At 65.2% G+C, this 23,165-nt stretch overlaps 5 protein-coding genes across 5 annotated transcripts in view; 4 read left to right on the top strand and 1 right to left on the bottom strand.

Annotated features, from left to right (window-relative positions):
* Positions 1 to 444: 444 nt before the first annotated feature.
* EMIHUDRAFT_453941 (hypothetical protein) lies at positions 445 to 1,606 on the top strand (the record flags this gene model as incomplete). Its single annotated transcript, XM_005756638.1, has 2 exons — positions 445 to 501; positions 889 to 1,606. 2 exons carry the CDS (start codon positions 445 to 447, stop codon positions 1,384 to 1,386), a joined length of 555 nt encoding a protein of 184 aa, XP_005756695.1. The 3' UTR covers positions 1,387 to 1,606.
* Positions 1,607 to 2,210: 604 nt separating this feature from the next.
* Positions 2,211 to 3,089, top strand: EMIHUDRAFT_107870 (hypothetical protein; the record flags this gene model as incomplete). The annotated part of the gene is made up of 1 exon (XM_005756637.1): positions 2,211 to 3,089. The coding sequence occupies one exon, from the start codon at positions 2,211 to 2,213 to the stop codon at positions 3,087 to 3,089; it is 879 nt and encodes a 292-aa protein (XP_005756694.1).
* Positions 3,090 to 3,194: 105 nt separating this feature from the next.
* Positions 3,195 to 3,696, top strand: EMIHUDRAFT_221417 (hypothetical protein; the record flags this gene model as incomplete). Its single annotated transcript, XM_005756636.1, has 3 exons — positions 3,195 to 3,298; positions 3,433 to 3,466; positions 3,541 to 3,696. The coding sequence occupies 3 exons, from the start codon at positions 3,195 to 3,197 to the stop codon at positions 3,694 to 3,696; spliced, it is 294 nt and encodes a 97-aa protein (XP_005756693.1).
* A 4,332-nt stretch (positions 3,697 to 8,028) lies between these two features.
* Positions 8,029 to 16,897, top strand: EMIHUDRAFT_107869 (hypothetical protein; the record flags this gene model as incomplete). The annotated part of the gene is made up of 15 exons (XM_005756635.1): positions 8,029 to 8,055; positions 8,135 to 8,365; positions 8,711 to 8,791; positions 8,845 to 9,066; positions 9,146 to 9,685; positions 9,765 to 11,714; positions 11,842 to 11,922; positions 12,026 to 12,283; positions 14,174 to 14,521; positions 14,642 to 15,384; positions 15,455 to 15,521; positions 15,606 to 16,013; positions 16,060 to 16,446; positions 16,531 to 16,678; positions 16,752 to 16,897. The coding sequence occupies 15 exons, from the start codon at positions 8,029 to 8,031 to the stop codon at positions 16,895 to 16,897; spliced, it is 5,637 nt and encodes a 1,878-aa protein (XP_005756692.1).
* Positions 16,898 to 22,074: 5,177 nt separating this feature from the next.
* EMIHUDRAFT_453940 (hypothetical protein) overlaps positions 22,075 to 23,165 on the bottom strand; it is a gene marked incomplete at both ends in the record, with an annotated part of 4,132 nt that continues 3,041 nt past the window's right edge. The window contains 3 exons of the mRNA XM_005756634.1: positions 22,075 to 22,093; positions 22,460 to 22,514; positions 22,783 to 22,818. Of these exons, the coding sequence (XP_005756691.1) occupies positions 22,075 to 22,093; positions 22,460 to 22,514; positions 22,783 to 22,818 (110 nt within the window). The remainder of the gene's footprint in view (positions 22,094 to 22,459; positions 22,515 to 22,782; positions 22,819 to 23,165) is intronic.

Below are 23,165 nucleotides of genomic sequence, written 5' to 3'. Positions count from 1 at the left end.
AAATCGCCTCGAGACCATGCTCCTCGGCAACCATCCCGTCCCCGCACCCTCCAACGAGGTCAGCATCGTCGGCGAGGTCACCAACGGCATCATCATCGCCGCGAAAGCTGCCGTAAACACGCTCTTTTTGTCGCAGCGGCGCGGCGCGCTGATGGCTCTCCAGATAAAGAACCTGAAGACGGCTCCAAAAACCGCTCCTTAACGACGGCTACGCGGCCCGGCGGTCGATCTGCGCCTTCTCAGTGGTGGAGGGGATGTGGGAGGTACGTGCGGACCGCGTGGTGTTGCGACGGTTTGACGAGTGCGACTCCCAGCGTCGACTTTTCGACCCCACGGAGCCTCTGCTGCTCCGGGGGGGGGGTCTGCAGACCACCCGGCCGAACTTCAGAGTCGCGGTGCTCCTCAAATACCGCTCAAACGCCCACGATGTTGTGGAGGGGACATATGCTGATGATCCCGGCCCGATTGGGTCGCTCAGAAAGCTTCTGGGCGGTCGCTAAGGTTCGCTCCCCGCACACGGGCCCCGGAATAAGATACATCATAGCTAGGAGTGGTCCGTCCTCGCAATCAATGAATGCGGAACACTGTTACGAACCTAGGTGTTAGATATGTATCCAGTGTATCCAGAACTTGGGTGGATACACAGTGTATCTAGTGTATCTCAACTCTCGCCTCTCGGAAGCTGCCTACACACGCGCCCTCTCCGGCTCTCGCTCGCTCATGCCTATCTCTAGGGGAGAACCAAACTAAGCCATCACAATTGCAGCCGGCGCCGCCGCGGCGCGAGGGCCGTGGCGGCAGGCGCCGGCGCAGGTGCCGGCGCAGGCACAAGGGCCGTCGCGCCTGCGCGCTGCGCCGCGCCGCGCGCGATCCGGGTTCGGGTTGAAGGGCATCGGCGACGGCGATCTCAGGCGAATACCTCTGCTGCGAGCGCTCATCTCCACCACGTCGGGCGCTAGAGGGTGGTTCGTGACGCTGCTCACCGACCCCGCGTACGACGCCGTCTTCTGCCCGCCCCTCGACCCGCAGCTCCTCTCTGCCATCGAGGCGTCGCCCGACCCGAATCTGAAGCTGCTGACGATGAATGTGGCGATGTCGACCGCGACCGAGCAGGTCCACATCGACAACGGGAGCGACGAGCTGGCGGCGGCGTCTCGCCTCACTCGCGACCGCAGCAGGGCGCTGCTGGAGGCGCTGCTCCCTCGCATGGGCGGCCTCGACGCCGAGGTGAGGCGGCTGCGCACGGCGTGCGAGCCGTGGGCAGCGGACGACCAGCCAGCCGCGGGCGCCGACGAGGAGTGGGTCAAGTTCACCAAAAAGTGGCGGTACGGAGCTGAGCAGCGCCGCGCGATCAAGGCCGAGCTCGATGCCCTCCTCGAGGCTTAGCGGCTCCCGCCCCTCGAGCGTGCGCGCGAGCAGGCCGAGGTCGAGGCTGAGGATCTGTAGTTCTAGTTTTGACACAACTCACGTGTTCAACACGAGTCCGCACCGACTTGTCTCTTGTGTATGTGTTTTTTGTGTACCTGACCTACCTGTACGCACCGTGAACTAGACTTGTGTATGCCGACATGATGACACATGACAGACATATCATAGGATTACCTCTTCGGACACAGCAAAAAAAACGTGCTCGTCTTCGAAACCGGAGGCTGTGTATCTCACTGTGTATCCACTGTGTATCCAGACTGAGTGTGGATTCACGTGTATCCTGTGTGTCCAAACACCCCCCCGTGTGTATCTAACACCTAGGGTTACGAAAAGTACAACTAGTGCGACAAGTCAGTCTCGTAATCGCGCCAAGAGCGCGGATACACACACAAACAACAGGCGCGGCTATGAATAGCTGCGCATATACAGACAACGACTGTTCACAGTTGGGAACTCTCTCTCTCTCAGTTGGGAGAGAGAGAGACAGTCGTCCCACACGTAGCCCTCTACGCGGCAAGGCAAATTCTCTCTGCGAGCGCGCTGGCGGCGGCGGCGGTACGGGCGCTGCCGAGGGTGCCGCGCGTGCCGCAGACGGGCATGCGATTGCCGCAAGCGGCCCCCGCGGCGGAGCTGGGAGTGGCTCCGCTGGCGAGGAGCACGGCGGCGGGGCCGCGGCTGGCGGCGAGGGCCGCGGCGGCGCGCGCCCCAAAGAGGCGGACAGCGGCGCCTGCAGTGCGCAGGCCGCGGAAGGCGGAACCGGAGGCGGCGCCCCGGGGGCCTATATGGACCCCGTGGCGCCCGCGCTGCCGGCTAGCGGCGATGGGACGATTGCCGCCGCGGGGGGGGAGGAGGAGGTGGAGGGCGCCGCTGCCGCCGCCGAGGCGGGCCGCCGCGCTCCGAAGACCCTAATTGTTGCCGATCCTTCAGCGACGCGCCATACCGACACCGGGCACAGTTCGCAGCCACTTGCTGCGTCCGCCGGAGCTTCGGATTCTACTTACAGCGGCGCGGACGCGGAGGATGCGGTGGCAGGAGGGGGCTCTGGGGCGGCGGAGGCGAGCGCGGCGGCCACGGCCGAGGAGGACAAGCGCGTCCGGGCGCTGAGGATTGCCCTGCAGCACAGGACGCAGATGCCCGTGACGGACGAGGAGGCCCGGGCTATCCTCCAGGCGCGAGGGGGTCGCGAGACGCCCGTGACGGAGGAGGAGGCGCGGGTCATCCTTCGGGCGCGGGGGGACGTCGGGCACGGCAGGGCTACCTTTCAGGCGCGGGCGCGCGGGCGCGGTGGGCGCGCCACGGCATCGCCGGCGCTGGCGAGCAAGGGCGGCGAGAAGCTATCGCGGCGTGGGAAGAAGGCGGTGGCGAAGGAGGCGGGCGAGGTGGTATCACGCGAGGAAGGCGAGGCGATTTATCGCGCGACGCTCGAGTCGCTGTTGGCGTCCACCGGGTGGACGCCGCGCGCCGCGGAGGAGAGGGCGCGCGAGGAGCAGCGTGCGCATGTTCGGCAGATGCGCTGGGCAAGGGAGCACGGCCGGGGGGAGCCGGTCCGGTGCTTTGACGCGGAGGAGTACGACGAAGGCGACGACGCTTTCGACGCGCTCTTCGACGGGGGCTCGGGGTACGGGTGGGATTCCCCCTCGGGGGGCGGCGCTTTCTTCTAGGCGCCCGCCTTGACCCAACATAGAGGGCGTTGTGTAGCCTAGCTTTTGGGTAATAAATAAAATTCTCTCTAGGAGCGGACGCGCCGTGTGGTCCCCGGGGTGTATATGAGCCTCGCCGGCATTACGCTCGAGACAAAGGAAGGCACAAAGGTGCCCGCTGCAGAGGCGCTGCGAGGGAAGATCGTCGTCCTCTTCTTCTCGTCCGAGTGGTGCCCGGCGTGCAAGCTCTTTGTTCCTACGCTGTGCGCAGCCCCGCAGACACACCACGCCGAGCCGCAGCCAGCCGCGGTCGCCTGCACCCTCCTCGTGGCACCCAGCCCGCTCTGCTCTCGCGACCGGCCAGGCACACGCTGCACGAGGTTGCCCGGGAGAACGAGGTGCGCACTCACACCCTTTTCGCCACGCTCCACTGCACCGCCCGGCCGCCCGGACTCAGACGCTCGCCTCCCAGGTGCCGTTCGAAGTCGTGTACGTCTCGTCCGACCGCGACGCGGAGCAGAAGGCGCGTCTCCGCACGGCCCAGCCGCACGGCGCCTGCCACAGGAACTTTAAAAACACCTTCTCGCGACTTTCCGAAGGCGCGGCGTTGCACGGCCGTTTCCCCTGACCTCGGCGAATCACGCCGAATCTCGGCGATGTCGGCGAATCCGTCGTCCAAAGGCGCGCTACATGGCCAAGTCGCACGGCGACTGGCTCAGCGTCCCGTTCGAGGACACGGCCACACGCGACGCGCTCAAGGCCAAGTACGGCTGCTTTGCGGGCGCAGAAGCGGCGGGCTTCCCGGGCGTGGCGAGGAGCGAGGAGGAGCCGAGATGGGACGAGATCGGACGAGATCGGAAGAGATCGGAAGAGATCGGACGAGATCGGACGAGATCGGACGACTTCAAATCCCTAATCTCGGCTCATCTCGGCTCACCTCGGCGATCTCTTCTCTGTGCTGGCCGGGGGTCAACCTCGGCGAATCTCGGCGAATTCTCCGCGAATCTCGGCGAATTCTCGCGACTCGGCTGATAGGCGCGCCGGGATTCCGTCTCTGGTGGTGGTCGGGGAGGGCGGCGAGGAGCACGTACACATGGTCCGCAGCTAGCCGAGATTCGCCGAGATTCGCCCGAGATTCGCCGGGATTCAGCCGAGATTCGCCGAGATTCGCCAAGGCTAGCCAACGGGGGAGAGAGGGGAGAGAGAGGGGGAGAGGAGGGGTCGGAAGAGCACCTGCACACAGCTCCCCTCCCTCCGAGCTGTGCACACACGAGGCGGCCTCTCGCCCGAACAGGACTGCGACCCGGCTACCGAGATCGACCGCAAGGGCGCGAGAGTAGCCGAGATCGCGAGCCGACAGGCTATCGCACTTTCTGCCTCTCTCTCTGCCAGTGCGGCCCCGCTCCCAACACCCCCACCCCCCCACCCCCCAACCCCCCCCACCCCCCAACCCCGCCACCCCCCCACACCCCACACCACCACACACCCCCAACCCCCAACCCCAACCCTCTCGCAGGCGACGCAATCCTCGGCGAGTGGGCGCAGTTCGCCTGGCAGGCGGCATGACGGAAGGGAGTCGGGGGCTGCAAGGAAAGGGCCGGCGGCGGCTGCCACCGCGGGTGTGTGCACGGCGGCGTTGCAAGACACTCCTGAGGTTCATTTCTGCGCCTACCCCACTACGGGTAGCCCATTCACGCGCTCCGTTGCTAATAATAACCGCCGATGAGTTTCGTAGCTAAATTCCAAAAGTTATTTAGCAGCATGCCGGTTTCGGATATCGGCGAACGATCGGAAGGGGGCCGCCTGCACTCTGAGCCCTGTGATGTGGGACCTCACTCCCAGAAGCTTGGAGCTTCAGGCCGCGACCACGCGGCTAGGTGGACACTAAAGTGCCATTTTGGCGCCAAATCTTGGCGCGAAATGACACGTGTCTTGGCGGGAGAGTGGTGTGCTGCGCCGCTCGCCAGCGCTGCTGTTGATGAGTCAACCTACCCCACGAGGATGAGCCAGCCCGCGGCCCAAAAGGCAGCCTCGAAAGGCCACGCGCCGTCGAGGGCACCCTCGTTGGTCTTGACGGAGCGTCGTACCTCGTCCACAAGAAGCGGGGCGGCGTAGGACGAACCTGGTTTGTGGACCTCCCGCACCTGTCCTGACAGTCCTGACAGAGTCCTGACAGAGTCCTGACAGAGTCCTGACAGAGTCCTGACAGAGTCCTGGCGGGGTCCTGACGGCGCACGGTCTTCACAGTGCTCACAAGTGCCTCCGACGAGACCTCCACCTTCCTTCACTGCAACCCTCCTTCCCCTCCCCCCCAGCAGTGAATGATAGACGCCCAGCCCCCCTTTCGACCGTGCGCGCCCTCTGCGGAATCGTCCTGATGGGGCAGTCCTGACGCAAACTTGAGAGTCCTGACAAGCAAACTTGAGAGTCCTGACAGAAACTTGAGAGTCCTGACAGAAACTTAGAGTCCTGACAGACAAAAGAAATCACGCTCATTCTCGCGCCACTCGGCCGACCATGAAAGCGCACAAGCAAGAGAGGCGCGGCCATGGTGCAGGCAACGTTACAGCCGGCAACGTGCAAGAAGGCAGCAAAGCTCGGCCACGACGTCCATGGCCCGCGCCCCCCCGATTTGCCACCGGCGGCCTGCAGGCCAGCGCCGAGCAGCGGACCGACTGCTGACCGACTGCTGACCGACTGCTGACCGAGGCAGCGCCCACGGCAGCGCCCACAGCAGCGCCCACGGCAGCACCCACGGCAGCACCCACGACAGCGCCCACGGCAGCGCACACGGCTTGGCTGGCCATGTCAGCCGCGCAGGGACCCTCCCGCGGGTCCAACCCGAAGCGCTCGACCGCTCGACGGCGCAAGTCGGCTGACGGAGCGAGCCGCATAGCCCTCCAGTGCTCACCGCAGGATCAGGCCCGACCGGCCCACGCTCACGGCCTGGCCTGCCTGTGGACCAGCAAACTCGTTGGCTGTACGCGAGCAAAGAGCTGCGTGGCTGGGTTGTGAGCATACCGTCCCCGTTGCGCCCTTTCCCTCAGTGGAGGGCCGTCCCTGCCCTCGGGAGTAACTCGACTGTACACCCCTCCCTACTCTCTAGCTAAGGGCTCTGTTCACAGCGGGGGGGCAGTGGTTGTCCTGGCGGAGTCCTGGCGGAGTCCTGACAGAGTCCTGACAGAGTCCTGACAGAGTCCTGACGGAGTCCTGACAGAGTCCTGACGGCCTATTTTGGAGGTTTTCAACTTTGAGGTATTGTTACTATGTGAGGGTGAAATGAATGAATCAGTTCTTTGGGACAGTGCAATCCTTTTAATTATTACCTCCAACTCAAAAAAAGTCTGATGTCAAACGGACAACGGGGTCCCTTATGGTGGCCTGTAAGGGTAAGGTGCGGGAGGTCCACAAACCAGGTTGACGGCCACGGCACGTGTACCCCCTCAACCCAACCTAACACGAAACAACCTCACAAAAAGCACGATTCTCAAGTTGGGCCCTCGGCCTGTAGTTTTCCAATTCTTTTCCAGCCCGTGCCCAGTGTTGTGCGAGGGAGTTTTGTTGTGAAATTCTTTTCCAGTGCGAGAGGCTTGGGTTGTAAAATTCTTTTCCAGTATAGTTCTTTTCCTGTACCCCCATTCCGCCGACGGACTTACCAAGGGACACAGGGTACAGCAAGAAGGGTCAATTCACAGCCACAACTGTGAACGGTGACTCGAAGATGTGACCGCTCTCTGCGTCAAAACGCTCTACGCGGAGAGCGAGTCGTAAGGCAAGCTGGCACTCTCCTCGTCCGCTCGCGCTTGCCGCGCCGCATTGCGCCCGACTATGCAGCCGCGAGCTGCACGCCTAGACCCCCGCGCCGCCTATTGCTCACGGAATCCGCCGCACCTCCTCACCACCCCCACCACGCGATGCGCCCTCGATCGCGGCGCGAGCGGCTGACCCCCCTCGGCCTCGCACCGCCTGCCTACTCCCGCTCGCAGGTACAGCCGCTGCCATCGAGGAGGTCGCGAGACGCGTCCGCTGCTGCCCATTCCCCACCCTTGTCCCGCGCGCGACCGCACCTCCCTCTCTTCTGGCAAGAGAGCGACCCGCTCTCGCTTGCTCCAGTCCGCGCGCCGAGGACGCGAGAGAGCGTGCCGGCGGCCTCGTCTCGACGCTCACGCCGCGACGTGTTGCCCGTAGGCGCGGCTCTTTTCTCTCCGGCTCGCTCTCTCTTCCCATTCAGCATGCCCTTGAGCAGCACCATTTTTGTGCACAGCTTCATACACACCCCATGTACCAATATACCCCCAATCATCTCCACAGTGTTTTTTGACCCTCATTCACATGGTCGTGATCCCATAGACTCGTTCCTCACTGTCCCGTCTTACTTTCCTCCATAGGAACTCATTCGATCGCCTATGCTCGATAAGCTCAAACTCGAGTTCGTGCCGGCCGACGGTAATCGGCTCGCTATCAAGATCTCTCCACCTCCGCCGCCGCCGCGTGCCGACAAGCAGGCGCGTGTTTGCGCGCAGTGAAACTGCGCTCCCACGAGACCTTCAAGACTTATCCTCTCGCCCTCTGGCTGTCACAGGCGTCGCTGGCGGGCAACACGACCGCTGTCGGAGCCAAGGCCGCCAGCATCCAGTCCAAGGGCGAGCCCGCTTCGCTCGAGGACGGCATCCAGCCCAAGGGCGAGCCCGTTTCGCTCCAGTCCGAGAGCAAGCAGCCCGCTTCGCTTGAGGACGTCGGCGTCGTGTTTGCGTCGTCGGCACGCGCTTCGCTCGACTCCTGCGCCGACTCGCGGCGCCTCACGTACACCATCGCCGATCCGTCGCCGCTCTCGTCCGTCATCGACGCTGCCGGAGGCAAGGCCGACGGCATCTCGTCCGAGAGCGGGCCCGCGTCGCTCAAGGACGTCATCGGCGACGGCGGCGGGACGCCCGTCGCGTCCGAGGGCGAGTCTGCGCCGATGGCTCCCGTGCTCCTCGAAGACGAGGTGCGTTCGCACGCCCGGATCAACATAATCCGTGCGACCTCCAAGCCTCCAAACACCTGCGTAGCTCCCTCGGCCACAGGCGTGCGGCACCAAGGTAGCCCTCGCGAAGGACATCCCCGTGGCAGAGTCTGGCGCGGAGGCCTTCCTCAAGGAGGTCCCCAAGAAGGACCTGACCGCGTTCGCCAAGGCCGTGTCTGCCGCCCACAAGCCGAGCGCTTTCGCCGACTGGACGACCCCGTCGAACCCGCGCCGCAACAACGGGCGCGAGGGTGAGGCCAAGGAGTCTCCAGAGGAGAAGCTCGCCACGGCGGTGAGTTTCTCTCAGCGCGTGCACACACCTCACGGGTGTAGCGGGAGTCCCACGGGCGGTTCTCCTATCGGCCCTTTGCCTCTCGCACATGCGCAGGGCATCGACGAGTGGAAGACCGATTGCAAGGGCGAGCCCAACCTGGTCGACTGCTCCAAGAGCACCACCCCGATCGACCCACCGACGGCCCCCAGCGGCGTCACCAAAGAAGATCCGGCTCTCGAGCCGGCGGCGGCCGGCGACGCGCCGCTGCCGTCGATGATAGAGTTCCCGGCGGCGCGCACCTCGCATTCTGCGCCGTGCGTCTGCCGACCCACCCCTTGACCCCACCCCTCTTTCATTGCGTAGGGCGACGCCGACCGGACCGTCTCGGCCAAGGAGTCTCCGGGGGTGAAGCTCGCCACGGCGCCGATCGCCTCGCACGCTTCGGTGCACGCGCAGAGCCTCAACTATTGACGCACCCACCGCTTGCGCGTGCGCAGGGCATCTCCGGCTGGACCAACCCGTCGAAACTGCGCCGCAAGAAGGCGCGCAAGGGCTCGTCCGCCCGGGTCGGCCGCGTCGAGAACGTCTCCCGGGTCGGCGGCAAGAACCGGTTCGGGGCCCTGCTCGGAACGAACGGCAACGAGGACGTCGGTGGCGGCGGCAAGGTGGCCCACAAGGCGCGGCCGCCCCGCGGCTCCACGCCGCCGACCACGGACTCGGTGCGCGCCGCCTGCACACGTATGCGGCCTCCGCCCTCGTTTGCCGCGCACACGGCCAGTCTCGCGCCCTCCTGTTCAGGGCATGGTCGAGACGACCACAGTTCCCACGCTGGACAGCTCCGTCTCTGCCTCCGGCCGGTTCTCGTGGCCCAAGCTCTGCCCGTCCTACAACTTGCTCCGCCTCTTTGCCAGCCTGGCGCTGATCTGCCTCGGAGCCGCGTTTGCGCACTCCTCGTACTCTGCCACCGCCGCGCTTCTCTCCTCGCAGCGGAACGACTCCCCGTGGCCGACATCGCCTCTCGCGACCGTCGCAAAGCCGTTCACGCCGGCATCGCCCAACGGCTTCTGCGAGGTTGGCGGCATCGACACCAGCTCGTTTGTAGCCATCGTATCGTCGGACAGCGCGCCCGCCAACCACCCGGTGCGTGCTCGCTCGCGCGTGCTAGTATCCCCACCGAGCAAGCTCGTGACTAACAGCCCGCGCGCTGATCAGGGCGGACGCGACGAGGGGCGCTCGTGGGGAGCACTGATGGAAGAGATCGACGAGGCGGTGGGCGAGCCGTTGCACCTAATTGGCGAGCCGCTGGCGTCCGTCAAGGAAATTTACGAGAAGCAGCCGGTGAGCGCCCCTCTGGCTCTTTGTGTGTGCGAGCTTTGTAACCCGCTGACGGAACGATTGCCTGTGTGTTTGCGAGTAGGCCGAGGCCGACTTGGAGACCGTCCCGGCCTCGCGCAACAGCATGGAGCGCAAGGGCGAGCCTGAGATCGACCTCGTCGGTCCCGTCTACAGCAACAGGACGGGGATCATCGCTCGGGGACGCGACACCGTCTTGCCCGTGAACGACACGTCGCCCGAGTTGCGGCCCGCCGACGCTGGGAAGCCTGGGATGCTGGAGGTGCGGAAGCTGGTCGAGACTGGCCTCGGCGCGCCCGTCGCTAGCATGCACGCCGGTGGCGAGTGGCGGGCGAACGACGGATTGACGGACGCTTCTCGAGTCCCAACCAAGGACCTCTTCCTCCAGCGTGGCCGGGCCGTCAACCCTACGCTGGGGGAGCCAGCGTGGCCTGAAGAGGTCCGTGCCGCTCAGGTCGCCGACTCGAACGCGGTCGAGTCCGATCTCTTCTCGGTCTCAAGTGTGTGCGCCGACTGGCAGCCACGCGGCGCTGCCCGTGCGTGGCACGCGAAGCCTCACCACGCGCTCACCGACGAGCTCTGCAAGACCGACAAGCCGCCCGCGAACCCGCCGGTCGACAAGCTCTCCATCGACCTGCCCTCCCCGTTCCACTTTCCCTTCATGAGCGGACCCTCCTCTTCCGCGCCTGTCCGCACCCAGCAGCGCTGTCAGTTTGGGGCCGCCTTGTTCTTGCTGCTCGGAGCGTGCGGCGGCGTGCTGCTCTCGGTGCGGAGGAGCAGCTCGGGGCGCCTCGTGCGGTGCCGGACAGGGGCGAGGCGTGGCGCGTGGCTGCTGATTCTCGCCGCGCTGCTCCCGCTGGCATGTGCACCATCAGCCCACACGTCTGGCTCGGGCGCCGGCAGCAAAACGTTCATCCTCGCCCCCCTCCCTCCGTCCTCTCCGTCGCCGCCGTCGCTGCCCCCTCCGCCGCCGCCCTCAGCATCGCCGTCGCCGCCGCCGGCGCCGCCGCCCAAGGTGCTGGTCCAGTTCGCCGTCACCAGCGGCTCCAGGTGCGCCGAGAGCCTGCCGTACGGCCCGGAGCCGTCCAATTTCGCGACGTCGACCTCGCCGCTGGTCTGCACCGACTGCGTCACCGACACGACCGACACGTGGGAGCAGGAGTTCTACTGCGACGGCAGCACTGGCCCCGACCTGACGCTCGAGTACAAGTTTGACACGGACCGCACGATCGGCGCCACTCTCGCCGCGGCCAACATGGGCGGCATCCCCGTCACATGGTCCGCCTCGGGCTCGCTCCTCAGCAGCCCCGTCACCATGAGCGGCACGTGGGTCGGCACCTCGACCACCGTGTACTGGACCGGCTCCGTCGGCGCCTCCGGCTCGGCTCTGGCCTCGGACGACTTCGCGTGGATGGGCGGCAGCGGCGTGATCATCGACGGCGACCAGCAGAACACGGTCTCCGGCTCCACCGGCGTCTGCTCGGGCCCGGGCGTCTACGGCCAGTCGAACTGCAACTCGGACGACAGCAGCTGCAGCACCCTGTACTACGGCTCGTCGTCCAAGTCGTGCTCGAGCATGATCACCCGCGTGTACGCGCGCGCCGGTCCCAAGCCGCCGGCGGCGCCTCCCTCCGCCTCGCCGTCCTTGCCATCTCCGCCCTCTACGCCGCCGGTGTTCCCCGGCTTCGATGTCGCCGCGGAGAGCGAGGCTAAGCTCCGCTCCCTGATCACGGAGGCTGCTACTTCGCAAGCCGACGTCGCAATCTACCTGCCGTCCAGGGCAGACTTCAAGCTGTTCAGCCAGATCAGCTGCACCTCCACCATCAAGGTGACCGTCGCGAGCAGCGGCGAGGGCGCGACGCTCGACGGCCAGGGACAGTCCGGGCTCTTTTACCTCTCGGGCGGCTGCAGCCTCACCCTGCGGGGGCTGACCCTCGTCAACGGGAGGGCAAGCAGCGGCGGCGGTGTTGTGTTCGCGAGTGGCGCAGGCGACGTCGAGATCATCGACTCGACGGTCAGAGATTGCTCTGCTTTTGTGCGTTGCGTAGAGCTAGCCGCGCCCCTGCAGCGGCGCACGGCAGCGGGGCGAGAGATGTAGAGGGCCACGGCTGCCTCACCCCGCTCTCTCCTCGCAACCGCAGCGCGGCGGCGTCGTCTACGCGGAGGGCAGCGGTGCGGTCTCGATAATCGGCTCGAACGTGTCGGGCTGCTCGGCTGGCGGGGTGCGACGCGTAGAGCTAGCTGCCCTGCAGCGCCGCCCGGCAGCGGGGCGGGAGATGGAGAGGGCCACGGCTGCCTCACCCTGCTCCCTCCTCGCAACTGCAGTCCGGCGGCGTCGTCTACGCGTTTTTCAGTGAGTCCCTCTCCGTCGCGGGTGTCGACTTCATCGACAACGGAGCGGGGAGGTCAGGCTCGGTGCTGTACCTGGACGAACTCCGCCAACGCACCTCGATCAGCGACGCCTCCTTCACCGGCAACACCGCTGGCGACGACAAGACGATACAGACCGACTCGCCGATAGACTGGGACTGCCGCTTGGGCAGCTGGATGCAGACCGAGGGCGCCTTTAAGGGCGACTTCAGCGTCCCCGAGTGCAACCTTTGCCCCGCTGGCTACTACGGAAACAGGAGCGGCCTCACCAACTCCTCCTGCGATGGTGGGTGTAAGCGAGGCCACTTTTGTCCAAAGGGCACCGCGGAACCGCTCCCGTGTGCTCCGGGCTTCTACATGCCCGTGATAGGCGCAGCCAGTGCCGAGTCGTGCCTCCCTTGCTCTCCGGGGACGAGCCAGTCCACAGCCGGTGCGGTCCGCTCCTGCGACGAGTGCCCTCCCGGCACGTTCGCCGATCAGCTCAACGCCACCGGCTGCACCGACTGCCCCGCGGGAAGCTTCTGCCCGAAGGCAGGCACCATCCAGCCCCTCGACTGTGCCGCAGGGCAGTACCAGAACCTCACCGGCCAGGTTGCGTGCGTGCAGTGCCCTGCTGGCGAGTTCCAGGCGGAGCGCGGACAGACGTCGTGCGACACGTGTGAAGCGGGTGGATACTGCAAGGCTACAGATGACTGCGGTGGCGGCTTCACACCCTGCCTTGCGGGGAGGTACAACGAGAAGATGGGCAGCAGCTCACCCGACGCCTGTCAGCAGTGCCCCCCCGGAACCTCTAGCCCGATCACCGGCGCAAACAGCAGCGAGACCTGCGCGAGCTGCCGTGCTGGGACGTTTGGCGGCGAGCCCGGGCTGAGTGAGTGCACGGACTGCCCTGCGGGCCGTTATCAGAACGACACGGGCGCGACGTCCTGCCGCGACTGCGAGAAGGGACGGTACTGCGCCAAGGGCGCGTCGGCGCCGCTGCCGTGCGATGCGGGTACCTACTCGGACAAGACGGATCTCACCGACGCGAGCGAGTGCACCGACGCCTCGCCGGGCCACTTCGCCACCACGGGCTCGACGCAGCAGACGGCGTGCGCCAAGGGTAGCTTCGCTGTCACGGGCGGCCTCTCTGAGTGCGAGCCGTGCAAGGGGGGGACCTACCAGCACGATAAGGGTGCGACGGGCTGTCTCGTGTGCAAGAAAGGCAGCTACTGCGAGCTGGGCGCGTCGGCGCCGCTGCCGTGCGAGGCTGGCAGCTACTCGAACGCAACAAACCTCACCGCCGCGGGTGAGTGCACGGCCTGCCCCGCCGGCAGCGCCTGCTCCACGGGCAGCATCGAGCCGACGCCGTGCTTCCCTGGCACTTTCGCCGCAAGTAAGGGACAGTCCAAGTGCGCGCCTTGCCCTCCCGGCACCTCGTCGGGTCAAGGCAGCGTCGCGTGCGACGAGTGCGTGGCTGGCAAATACGCCGCCAACGCTGGCCAAAGCCTCTGCAATCTATGTCCGCATCCCCTCAGCTCGGTCAGCGGCAGCACCATCTGCTCTATCTGCATGGACGACTACTACTTGCGGAACACCTCGGCCGACCCAGGGGACGTCTTGACCTCCCCCACCGAGTACTGCAAGCCGTGCCCGCCGAACGCTGTCTGCCCGGACAACACCACCCTTTCTTCCCTCGTCCTCCTGCGCGGCTTCTGGCGCGCCAGCCCCTCCTCCGCGGTGCTGACAGAGTGCCGCCTCTTTGGTGGCAATGCCAATGCCGGCAAGAAGCGATGCGCCGGCAGCGAGCCGGTGGCGAGAGGCCGGAGGATGGTGGAGGCGGGCTCAGAGTACTGCGCGTCGGACTTCAAAGGACCCGAGTGCCAGCTCTGCGCCGCGGAGAAGCACCACCTCGTCGACGGCGACACCTGCGAAGTATGCGCTCCGCGCGGCGCGGCGGCGGGCCGCATCGCCGGCCTCGTCCTCGGCCTCTGCGTCGCTTGCGGCCTCGCGGCGTGGGCCTACAGCATGACGGCCTGGCGGAAGAAGCGCATCATTGGCCCGATCCTCCGCTTCGCAGACCGCTCCGTCAAGTACTACGTCGGGGGCGGAATGACGGCCAAGGTCAAGATCCTGTTCGGCTTCTACCAGATCAGTACCGTCTTGTCCTCCACCTACTCCGCGCGGCTGCCGGACAAGTACACGAGCTGGACGGACAACTTGGCCAACGTGATTTCCGTCGACTGGTCTGGCTTTTTCCTGCCGGAGCAGTGCCTCGGCTACGGTATGCGACTCCTCGCCATCGCCCTCTCCCCCGTCGCCCTCATCGCCCTGCTAATGATCGCGGGGATAAGTCTGCGGCTCTACCGCTGGCGCGCCGCCCCGGCGCCGCGCGAGAGGCCGTGGTACGCGGAGGCGGCCCTCGGCCTCCTCGACCTCACGCCGGCCGGCCTCGTGCTCGTCTTCTGCTTCGTGCCCTCCATCAGCGCCTCCATCTTCCGCTCCTGGTCGTGCCAGGCGCCCTCTCACAGCTGATGACTGCCGTTGCTCACAACACCACACCCCTCAGTCCTCGTAAGTTTCTGCTGATAGGCCTACACCACCTCTCCGCCCGGCGAGGAGCTAGAGCAGGTCTCCTACATGCGGCAGGACGCGAGCGTCGAGTGCGGCTCCGACGATCACGGACCCATCACCACCCTCGCCACCGGCTTCATCGTCCTCTGGCCCGCCGGCTCGCTGGTCCTCTTCACGTCGCTCCTCGCCGCTTGCTACAAGCCGCTGCAGGCCAAGACGCCGAATGCTCTGACGCGGGCTGCCGGCTTCCTGCACCGGGAGTACGAGAAGACCTGGTGCTGGTGGGAGGCGGTCGAGCTGGCGCGCAAGCTCGTGCTGACTGGCTTCGTGCTGCTGATCCCGGAGGAGCGAGCCTTTGTTCGCCTCGTGGTGGCGACGCTCATCTGCTCATGCTACGCCGTCGCGCTCGCCGTCGTGCGGCCGTACAAGCGGGTCGAGGACAACGTGCTCGCCGTCGCCACGAGCCTCGTGCTCCTCCTGCTCTTCCTCGGCACCAACTGGAGCACCACCTTCCTCGGCATCGAGGAGCGGTACCAGGGAGCAGATCCCGCCGATGTCCTCGGCTTCCGCAGCCTCAATGTGATTGTCGACTCGATGATCATCCTCGTTGCAGTCGTGCTCGCCTTCTTCCTCGTCGGCGCCATCGTCGCCGCCCGTCGCGTCGCCAAGATCCCCACGATCCGACTCGTCTCGACCAAGCAGCCCCCCGAGCTGAGCATCGCGATGGGCCTCACGTGGCACCTCTTCAACAGCCACATCTGGTGAGTCATGGAGGGAGAAGAGGGAGCGAAAACAGCCGGCGTGATCCCCGCCCCTCACCCAAACGAATAGGTCGACCGGTCAAGACGCCGTCAAGGTCATCAAGGGTGAGCTCGAGCAGCTGCTGCCGGACATCAAAGTCTTTCTCGACGCGCGCACATGCTCATCAGCGCTGCTTAAGCTACACAAAGAGCCCCCCTGACGCACCGCGGTGTGCTCATAGGTAGATGATCTCAAGGATATCGGGGCGCTGGAGGAGTACATCCAGAGCTCGCAGGTCATCCTCTTCTTCCTCTCGCAGGGCTACTTCCGCTCCAAGGCTCGCCTCTTCCTCCCACCCCGCCTCTACCGCACCCTGGCCCCAAGAACTGCCGCCTCGCCCGCGCCACAGAACTGCCTCCGAGAGGTCCGCTCGTCGCTCGAGAAGGACAAGCCGCTGGTCCTCGTCCAAGAAGCGGACCCTGAAAAGGGCGGCGGGACGCTCCAGGCGCTGCGCGACGAGTGCCCCGAGGACCTGCAGCCGGCCATCTTTGACAACGACTGGCCGCTCACGATTTGGTATCGCATCGATGAGTTTCAGCTCATCTCCCTCAAGATCATCGCCGAGGCGCCGCCGGCCACAACCAGCTCCGTTCTCTCACTCTACCTCCCGGCCAACCCCACTCGAACCAACCTAGGCGGTGCTCCTCTGCTCGCCCAACTTTCTGGACAGGACCTCCCTTCCGCTCTGCGTGTCGGGTGAGCTCGAGAGCCAGTCGCTCGCCTTTTCCAAACCGTGCACGCTCTGGGCCTCGCCTGCCAACGCGGGGTCGCTGGCGCTGGCCGATGAGATCGCCGCCGCCTTTGCCCCAGATCGTGAGACCGCCGGTCTCACGATCTGCACCAGCGATGATCGGCCGGCCAGCGCGACGCACTTGCTGCTCTACCTCAACGAGGACAGCTTCGTCAGCGACGAGCGGCTGGCCGAGCAGGTCAAGCAGGCGCGCCAGGACAGGCTGAAGATCGTCATGGCGCACGAGAACGACCCCGCGCTCGGCGGCTGCCAGTTCTCGAGGTTTTTCGAAGTCACGCCGCAGGAGCGAATGTCTCAACGTGGCGCCTGTCCCGCCACCCCTCCTCCCCAACCCTCTCCCCCCCCAACGCCGCAGGAGCTCATCGCCGGCGGACTCTACAAGGACCTGGCAAAATCTTGCTTCCCCGGCCACCACCGCAAGGCGCGCGCGCCCCTCTCTCACACACAGCGAGCTCTCCCCCGCATCGAGCGTTTCGTGACGAGGGGCGGGTCCCTGCCCGCAGGTGTCGCTCGTCCTTCTGGCAAAGAGCCTAGGCGCGACCCCCGCTCGGTCGCGGGCGGGCCTCCTCGCTTCAGGCAGCGTCGTTGAGGGCAGCACCAGTCTCGCGAAGCGCAGCCTTGGCGGACTCAGCCGGGTGTTCGCCAAGATGAGCAGCCGCAGCTCTGCGGAGGCGCGCGACGTCTCTGGAGGCGAGGCGTCGTCGGTGCAGCAGCAGGTCTGATCGGTTGCGCGATGTCGTGCGCAAAACGTGCGGCGCGGCGATTGTTATTAAATTCCTTTTGAGAGAGACACGTTGGTATTCTTTTTCACTTCTTTCTTTGAGAAAAAAATGGCCATTCTGCGAGTAGCATATTTCTTTTGAGCTCGTTCGATGTTATGAAACAAACGCAAGGCGGAGGAGCACCCACATTTCTTTTCTCCCACACGCACGATTCACACGACAGACAAGGCGCAGACGACGGCTTCCTTAGAAGCCATCGTCCTCGCCACAAGAGCCGGCGTCCGAAATCCCCTGACACACGACAAAGTGCCGCTGCCGGGCCGCCGGAGAGCCGGGGAGTCGCGGCGCTCGCGCACCCCCCCGCCCGCGCGCTCGCTCGTGACACGTGACTTGAGTCGACTCGCGCGCTCTCGCCCACGGCAAAGTGCCCCCGCACCGCGCAACGTCTCGAGTCAGCGCCGGTAGTACTGCGCCGGCGCTCGTGGGATCACGTCTAGAGGCCCATCGCATCCAACCGCACCAGATCCCTAACCCTCTCAGCAATTTCCCCGCGAAGCTGAGCCAAGAGACTCTTGTCCCCTCTGCCCAGCGCAGCCATCTCGTCGAGAAAGTGCTGCCGTTCTGCAATCTCGTCCGCGATTTGGGCACGTAGTCCCGCTGCTTGCTGCTCCTCCGACGCGACGCCCGCCGGCCTCGCCCTGGCTGCGCGGGCCGCTGGTATACCTGACGCTGCAGCGGCGCATGAGCGAGGGGGAGTGCACCGTCATCAAGGTCCCCGACGCCGCCATGCCCGCCGACTTTCTCACCAAGTGGCTCGGCGCCGCCAAGCTCAACAAGAGCATCGCGTACGCCACCAACTCTCGCCGCCGCCGCCGCCCCCTCCGCCGTCGCCGTCACCTTGGGCTGCATCACCCGCGCCGCCGCCGCGCACCGGCTCGTGCTCATTCAAAGGCGCCTCGAGTTGCAGGCCAGCGGCACTGGCGTTGTCGTGGTCAGGCCGCCCAGATTATGAGCAGCAGCCCGCCTGGTCATGGGCCACTTGCCTACGTGCGTCCAGCTTCCACTATAGGACGAACGTCGAAGTTTGCTCTCCGACGCCGTGCCGAGCGAAACCTTTTCCTTCGAAGCTCAGCGACGTAGCCGGGCGAGCGGAATAGGGCAGCCCTAGAGAGCACCTTGAGGTCATTCAATAGAGCCCGTGGTATAGTCGAGAGTCGATCGCCGGCCGGCGCAGTGCTGCTCTGACCGCTCCGCCGGGCCGCCTCCGGGCCGCCGCCGCGGAGACGTGCACATAGGCAAGTTGGTATTTTCATATATGAACTTCAAAATACCATTGGCTAGTCTAATCCTACTCATCACAACTCGCCAGAAACACCCCCACACTATAGGGTCATTGTGTAGCCCTGCTTAGAAGGAAAGGTTTTCTGCAAGGTCCGTATGGCTCACCGTGTAGTCGGCCGTGAAAAGCAGTACAGAGTCGTACAGCACACAAAAAACTGGACTTCATCGCATTGCTGGGACCAGCAGCAACCTTTGTCCTTTCTGAATCTCGTCCACCGCTCAGAACCCGCCGCGAGCCCGCCGGGTCGCGCCCCCGTGCACCCCGCGCAACCACCCTCCGCGCTCCGCCACCCCCCGCCCCAAGACACTCACCAGCGCGCGACCTCCCTCTCACGGCCCTCTCACGCGTGTGGGGCGGCCAGCTCGGGGCACTCCTTTGGCTCGGCGTCGATCTTGCCGCCGCCCACCTGCAGTGTGAGGTGAGGTGAGGTGAACTTCTCCACACGCACGCCGTGGCGGGGCAAGGGGCCCCAGGGCGACCCTCGCGACTCCACGTCTAGACGACAGGAGCCCGGCACGGCATCGCAGGTGTACACACCGTGTGTGCTTGCGTGGGTACGCCGAACGCCGGGGTGTGAAGACAGACTGCGATTTCGGGGCCCGGGGTTGTGCGTTTACGTGAAGAGAGACGGTCTGACTCGCGCCATGCACTCCGAGCACCGCAGTGACTACGAGCGACACGGGACAGCGAGCGCCACGGCGTTGACGATGGCTGAGGTACAGCTGAAGGCGCGTCCTCTGGAGACCGCGTCGGAGGACACGAGTACGCATCCCGCATCCAGGGCACGAGATACGGGGAGATACAGGGAGATATGGGGAGATGATGGGAGATATCCCGCATCTAGGGCACGAAAAACGGGGGGAGATATGGGGAGATATGGGGAGATCCGGGGAGATGATGGGAGAGATCCCGCATCTAGGGCCGCCGAGCCGCGCGCTCGCCGTCGCTCTTGCGCGTTGAGACGAAGGACCAGCACTCGCCAAAGCGGACCGTGTGCTCCTGCCGAGATGAGCCGGGATGCGCCGAGACACCGCCGAGGGGAGCCGAGAGGAGGCCGAGAGGAGCCGAGAGGAGGCCGAGAGGAGCCGAGGTGCGCCGAGATGAGCCGAGAGGAGCCGGGATGAGCCGAGGTGAGCCGAAGTGAGCCGAGGGGAGCCGAGAGGAGCCGAGATTAGCCGAGATTAGCCGAAAGGAGTCGAGATTAGCCGAGACGGATCGCTGAAAATCCCCGAGACTGGGGGGGGGGGGCGCGGTGCTGCTCCTGCCCCACAAAGTTCGCAAAGATTGCGCCGCTTGCGCTCGGGTGCTCACCCCACGTCCCGTCGCCCCACGGCGTGACCAGGCTGCCGTCCTCGAAGAAGCCTATCTAAAACGGAAGTACGGCCTGGAGAAAGAAACACGGCGGGGCCAGGCCGCTGTCCTTGAAGGAGCCTAAAGTGAATGAATCACTGAAGATCAACGGACGGTTTCATGAGTGAGCAGCCTGCCGTCGTCGAAGCCGCCGAGCGGCGCGACGCCAGTCCACGCCCACGGACCTGTTCACAGCTGGGTGTGTGAAGAGACGCCGTTCACAGCGCGACGCCGGTCCACGCCCCACGGACCCGACCCAACCAGCCAGTCAAAGGCGGCGGTGCTCGCTGCGCCGGCGGCGGCGGCGGGGAGGAGGCGCTCGCCCGAGGTCGCGTGACCGGCGGACGAGGTGGCCTGAGGGGGAGGGGGGTCGCCGTCTCCACACACACACACACACACACACACACACACACACACACACACACACACACACACACACACACACACACACACACACACACGAGGCGGCGGGGGAGGAAGGGGCGGGCAAGTCCCTCGCGACTCTACGTCTAGACGACAGGCGCCCGCACGTGCGTTGAAGGTGCAAACGGCCCGGTGCGTGTGGGTGAGCGAGTGTGTGTGCGTGTGTGCGTGCGTGCGTGCGTGCGGGCGTGCGTGCGTGCGTGCGTGTGTGTGTTTGTGTGTGAGGTGGCCTCGAAGCGTGCGCCGCTGAAGCGGAGCAGCCACGAGCCGCACGCCTGCGGGGCGGGAGGTGAGCCGAGATGAGCCGAGATGAGCCGAGATGAGCCGAGATGAGCCGAGATGAGCTGAGATGAGCCGAGATGAGCCGAGATGAGCCGAAATGCGCCGAGATGCGCCGAGATGAGCCGAGATGCGCGGTCGAAGGAGGGCGGAGGGGCCAGGCGGAGGCTGCAGTGGGAGGGGTGTGTAGCGTGTGGGGGTGGTGGGGGGTGGTGGTGGTGGTGGTGGTGGTGGTGGCAGTGGTGAGAGGGGGTCGGGGGGGGGGGGGGGGGGTTAAGCCGGGGGGGGGTGGGGGGGCGTGTGAGGGGATGGCGTGTGCGTGGCAGGGGAGCTGGCCGCTTGCCTGGCCGAGGTGGAGCCGGACGGCGCCGTCCAGCTCGAGCCCCCATCGGGCGGATCCCCAGGGCGTAGCGGCGCGTCCGCCCTTGTGCAGCAGCAGCAGCGGGGTGAGTGACTTCGAGAGTTGATTCACTAAATGACTAGCGGGTGAGCTTCCTTGTAGACAGCGGCTTCTGGTCAGTGGATTCGATATTTAATTAGTGGTTCACTACAGTAGCCGATGAGCTTCCTTGTAGAAGAGCAGCGGCTTCTTGCTGCCCGCCCAGCTCCACGCGCCGCGCCGCACCTGCTCACGACTCAGGGGCGCTTCATCAACGTGTTCATCGACCAGTTCATTAGCGGAGTGACTCAGGGGCGCTTCATCAACGTATTCATCGACCAGTTCATTAGCGGAGTGACTCAGGGGCGCTTCATCAACGTATTCATCGGCCAGTTCATTAGCGGAGTGACTCAGGGGCGCTTCGTCGAGTGACTAATTAAGTCTGGTGTGGTGTGGCTCAGAGGGACCGCAGGGACGGCTCAGAGAGACACTTCCGAGAAAGCTCCACGTCCACAGCGCGCGACTACTCGCCTCGGCTAGTCTCGGCTAATCTCGGCTAATCTCGGCTAATCTCGGCTAACCCTTTCTACTCTCCGCTAATCTCGGCCGGATTGCGAGCTCCGATACTCTCCGCTAATCTCGGCGGATCTCGGCTAATCTCGACCAGCGAGATTGCGAGCTCCGACTCCGCGAGCGCCTCGTCGCTGAGCGGCGCCGGCAGGCCCTAGTCCCATACCGCCAGAGTCTCGACCCCAGCGTGGGTTCGGTCCCGTGGGTGGTGCGGTATCACCGGCCGGCCGCACCTTTCCCCCGCTCGCCCAGCCCGTCGCACCCTTGCCGCCCTCAGGCCAGTCCGGCAGCGCCTGCGCCGCCTCGGCGAACTTCGCGTGCAGCGTGCGCGCGGCGAGGCCGGCGCACCTAAACAGTGTTGGTTCCGGATGCGGTCCTTATTGTGACGATGTTGGGGCTGCACTCGACCACTTCGAGGTGCTGCTATGCGCGTCGAAGCGTCTGATGGTGGAGCGTCTGATGTTGGAGGCGCTACCAGTCATGTCTCTGAGGGGCATCTCACTCTCTCTTCGGCGTACTTTGGCGGCGACTCGAGCCGCTAGCTCGGGCAGTGGCGGGGGGTGGCGAGGGGGCGGAGGTCCCTTACTCCCCTCTTTGTGAGGGATCTCGGGGGAGTGCGACGGTTGACTTTCTCTCTGTCTCCATGCTTTGCTCCTTCGTTTCTGTATCGAACTCTGTCTTTGTTTGAGGCCGGCGCACTTTGGCGGAGGCTCGAGATTAGTCGAGATTAGCCGAGATTAGCCGAGATTAGCCGAGATTAGCTCACTTTGGCGGAGGCTCGAGTGCCTTGCTCGGGTAGCGGTCCATAAAGTGCCTCTTGTCGAGCGACCACTCCCCGACCCCCGTGACCGGCCTAGTACCATACCTCCAGAGTAACAAATCCAGCGTGACGGCCCGCGCCCGCGAACATGCAAACGTCCGCGAGTCAAGACGGCCGCACGCCGCGTCCAGCGTGGTATCTCCCCACATCTCCCCGTCTCCCCCCCCGTATCTCCCCCGTATCTCCCCCGTATCTCCCCCGTATCTCCCCCGTATCTCCCCCGTATCTCCCCCGTATCTCCCCCGTATCTCCCCCGTATCCCCCCCCTCCGTGTCTCGTGGGTTCAGTCGCGTGGGTGGTGCGGTATAGGCGTCGTGCGCAGCGGAGTATGGAGGGCGTGTCCTCTCGGGCGCTACTTGGAATACAAGAGCACGCGTCGCGCTTCTAGTGTGTGCGGACAGCCCGTCGGTCGTAAACTCGAGCCCGAAGGTGTAGTGGTAGATGTAGGGCTCGCCTGTTCACAGCTGGATGTGTGAAGAGACGCCGTTCACGGCGAGGTGTAGTGGTAGATGTAGGGCTCGCCTGTTCACAGCTGGATGTGTGAAGAGACGCCGTTCACGGCGAGGTGTAGTGGTAGATGTAGGGCTCGCCTGTTCACAGCTGGATGTGTGAAGAGACGCCGTTCACGGCGAGGTGTAGTGGTAGATGTAGGGCTCGCCTGTTCACAGCTGGATGTGTGAGGAGACGCCGTTCACGGCGAGGTGTAGTGGTGTCTGGCTCGCCGTCGAGCTCCGTGTGCCAGAGCGACGACGGCTCCTGTTCACAGCTGGAGGTGTGAAGAGACAGAGTTAAACACGGCTCCATGTGCGCTACACTGTCTGGGGGTTGAGGGAGGGGGACGGGCGGCGATCCCCCCTGGAATCTCAGCTTACATTGCCTGGGCACAGCGCTACCCCCTCCCCGAGTTTTTAGGTACACGGTACCCTGCCGCGCACACTCCGGGAAAAAATGTCCCGCACCCCGCGAAGCGCGCGCGATCTCGTACTTTTAAGGCTGGATCCGGCCATTCCAAGGGTATACCTTTGAGAATCCCCAGCGTCCCTCCCTCCTAGTCACACTCTCAATATCTCCACTCTCCAACACAAAATGCTGCGATCGGGGGGGG

Source organism: Emiliania huxleyi, assembly GCF_000372725.1.
Source record: "Emiliania huxleyi CCMP1516 unplaced genomic scaffold EMIHUscaffold_96, whole genome shotgun sequence".
Lineage (NCBI taxonomy): Eukaryota > Haptophyta > Isochrysidales > Noelaerhabdaceae > Emiliania > Emiliania huxleyi.
Note: the sequence above shows the minus strand (reverse complement) of the source record. Positions and strands in the feature narration are given on the sequence as shown.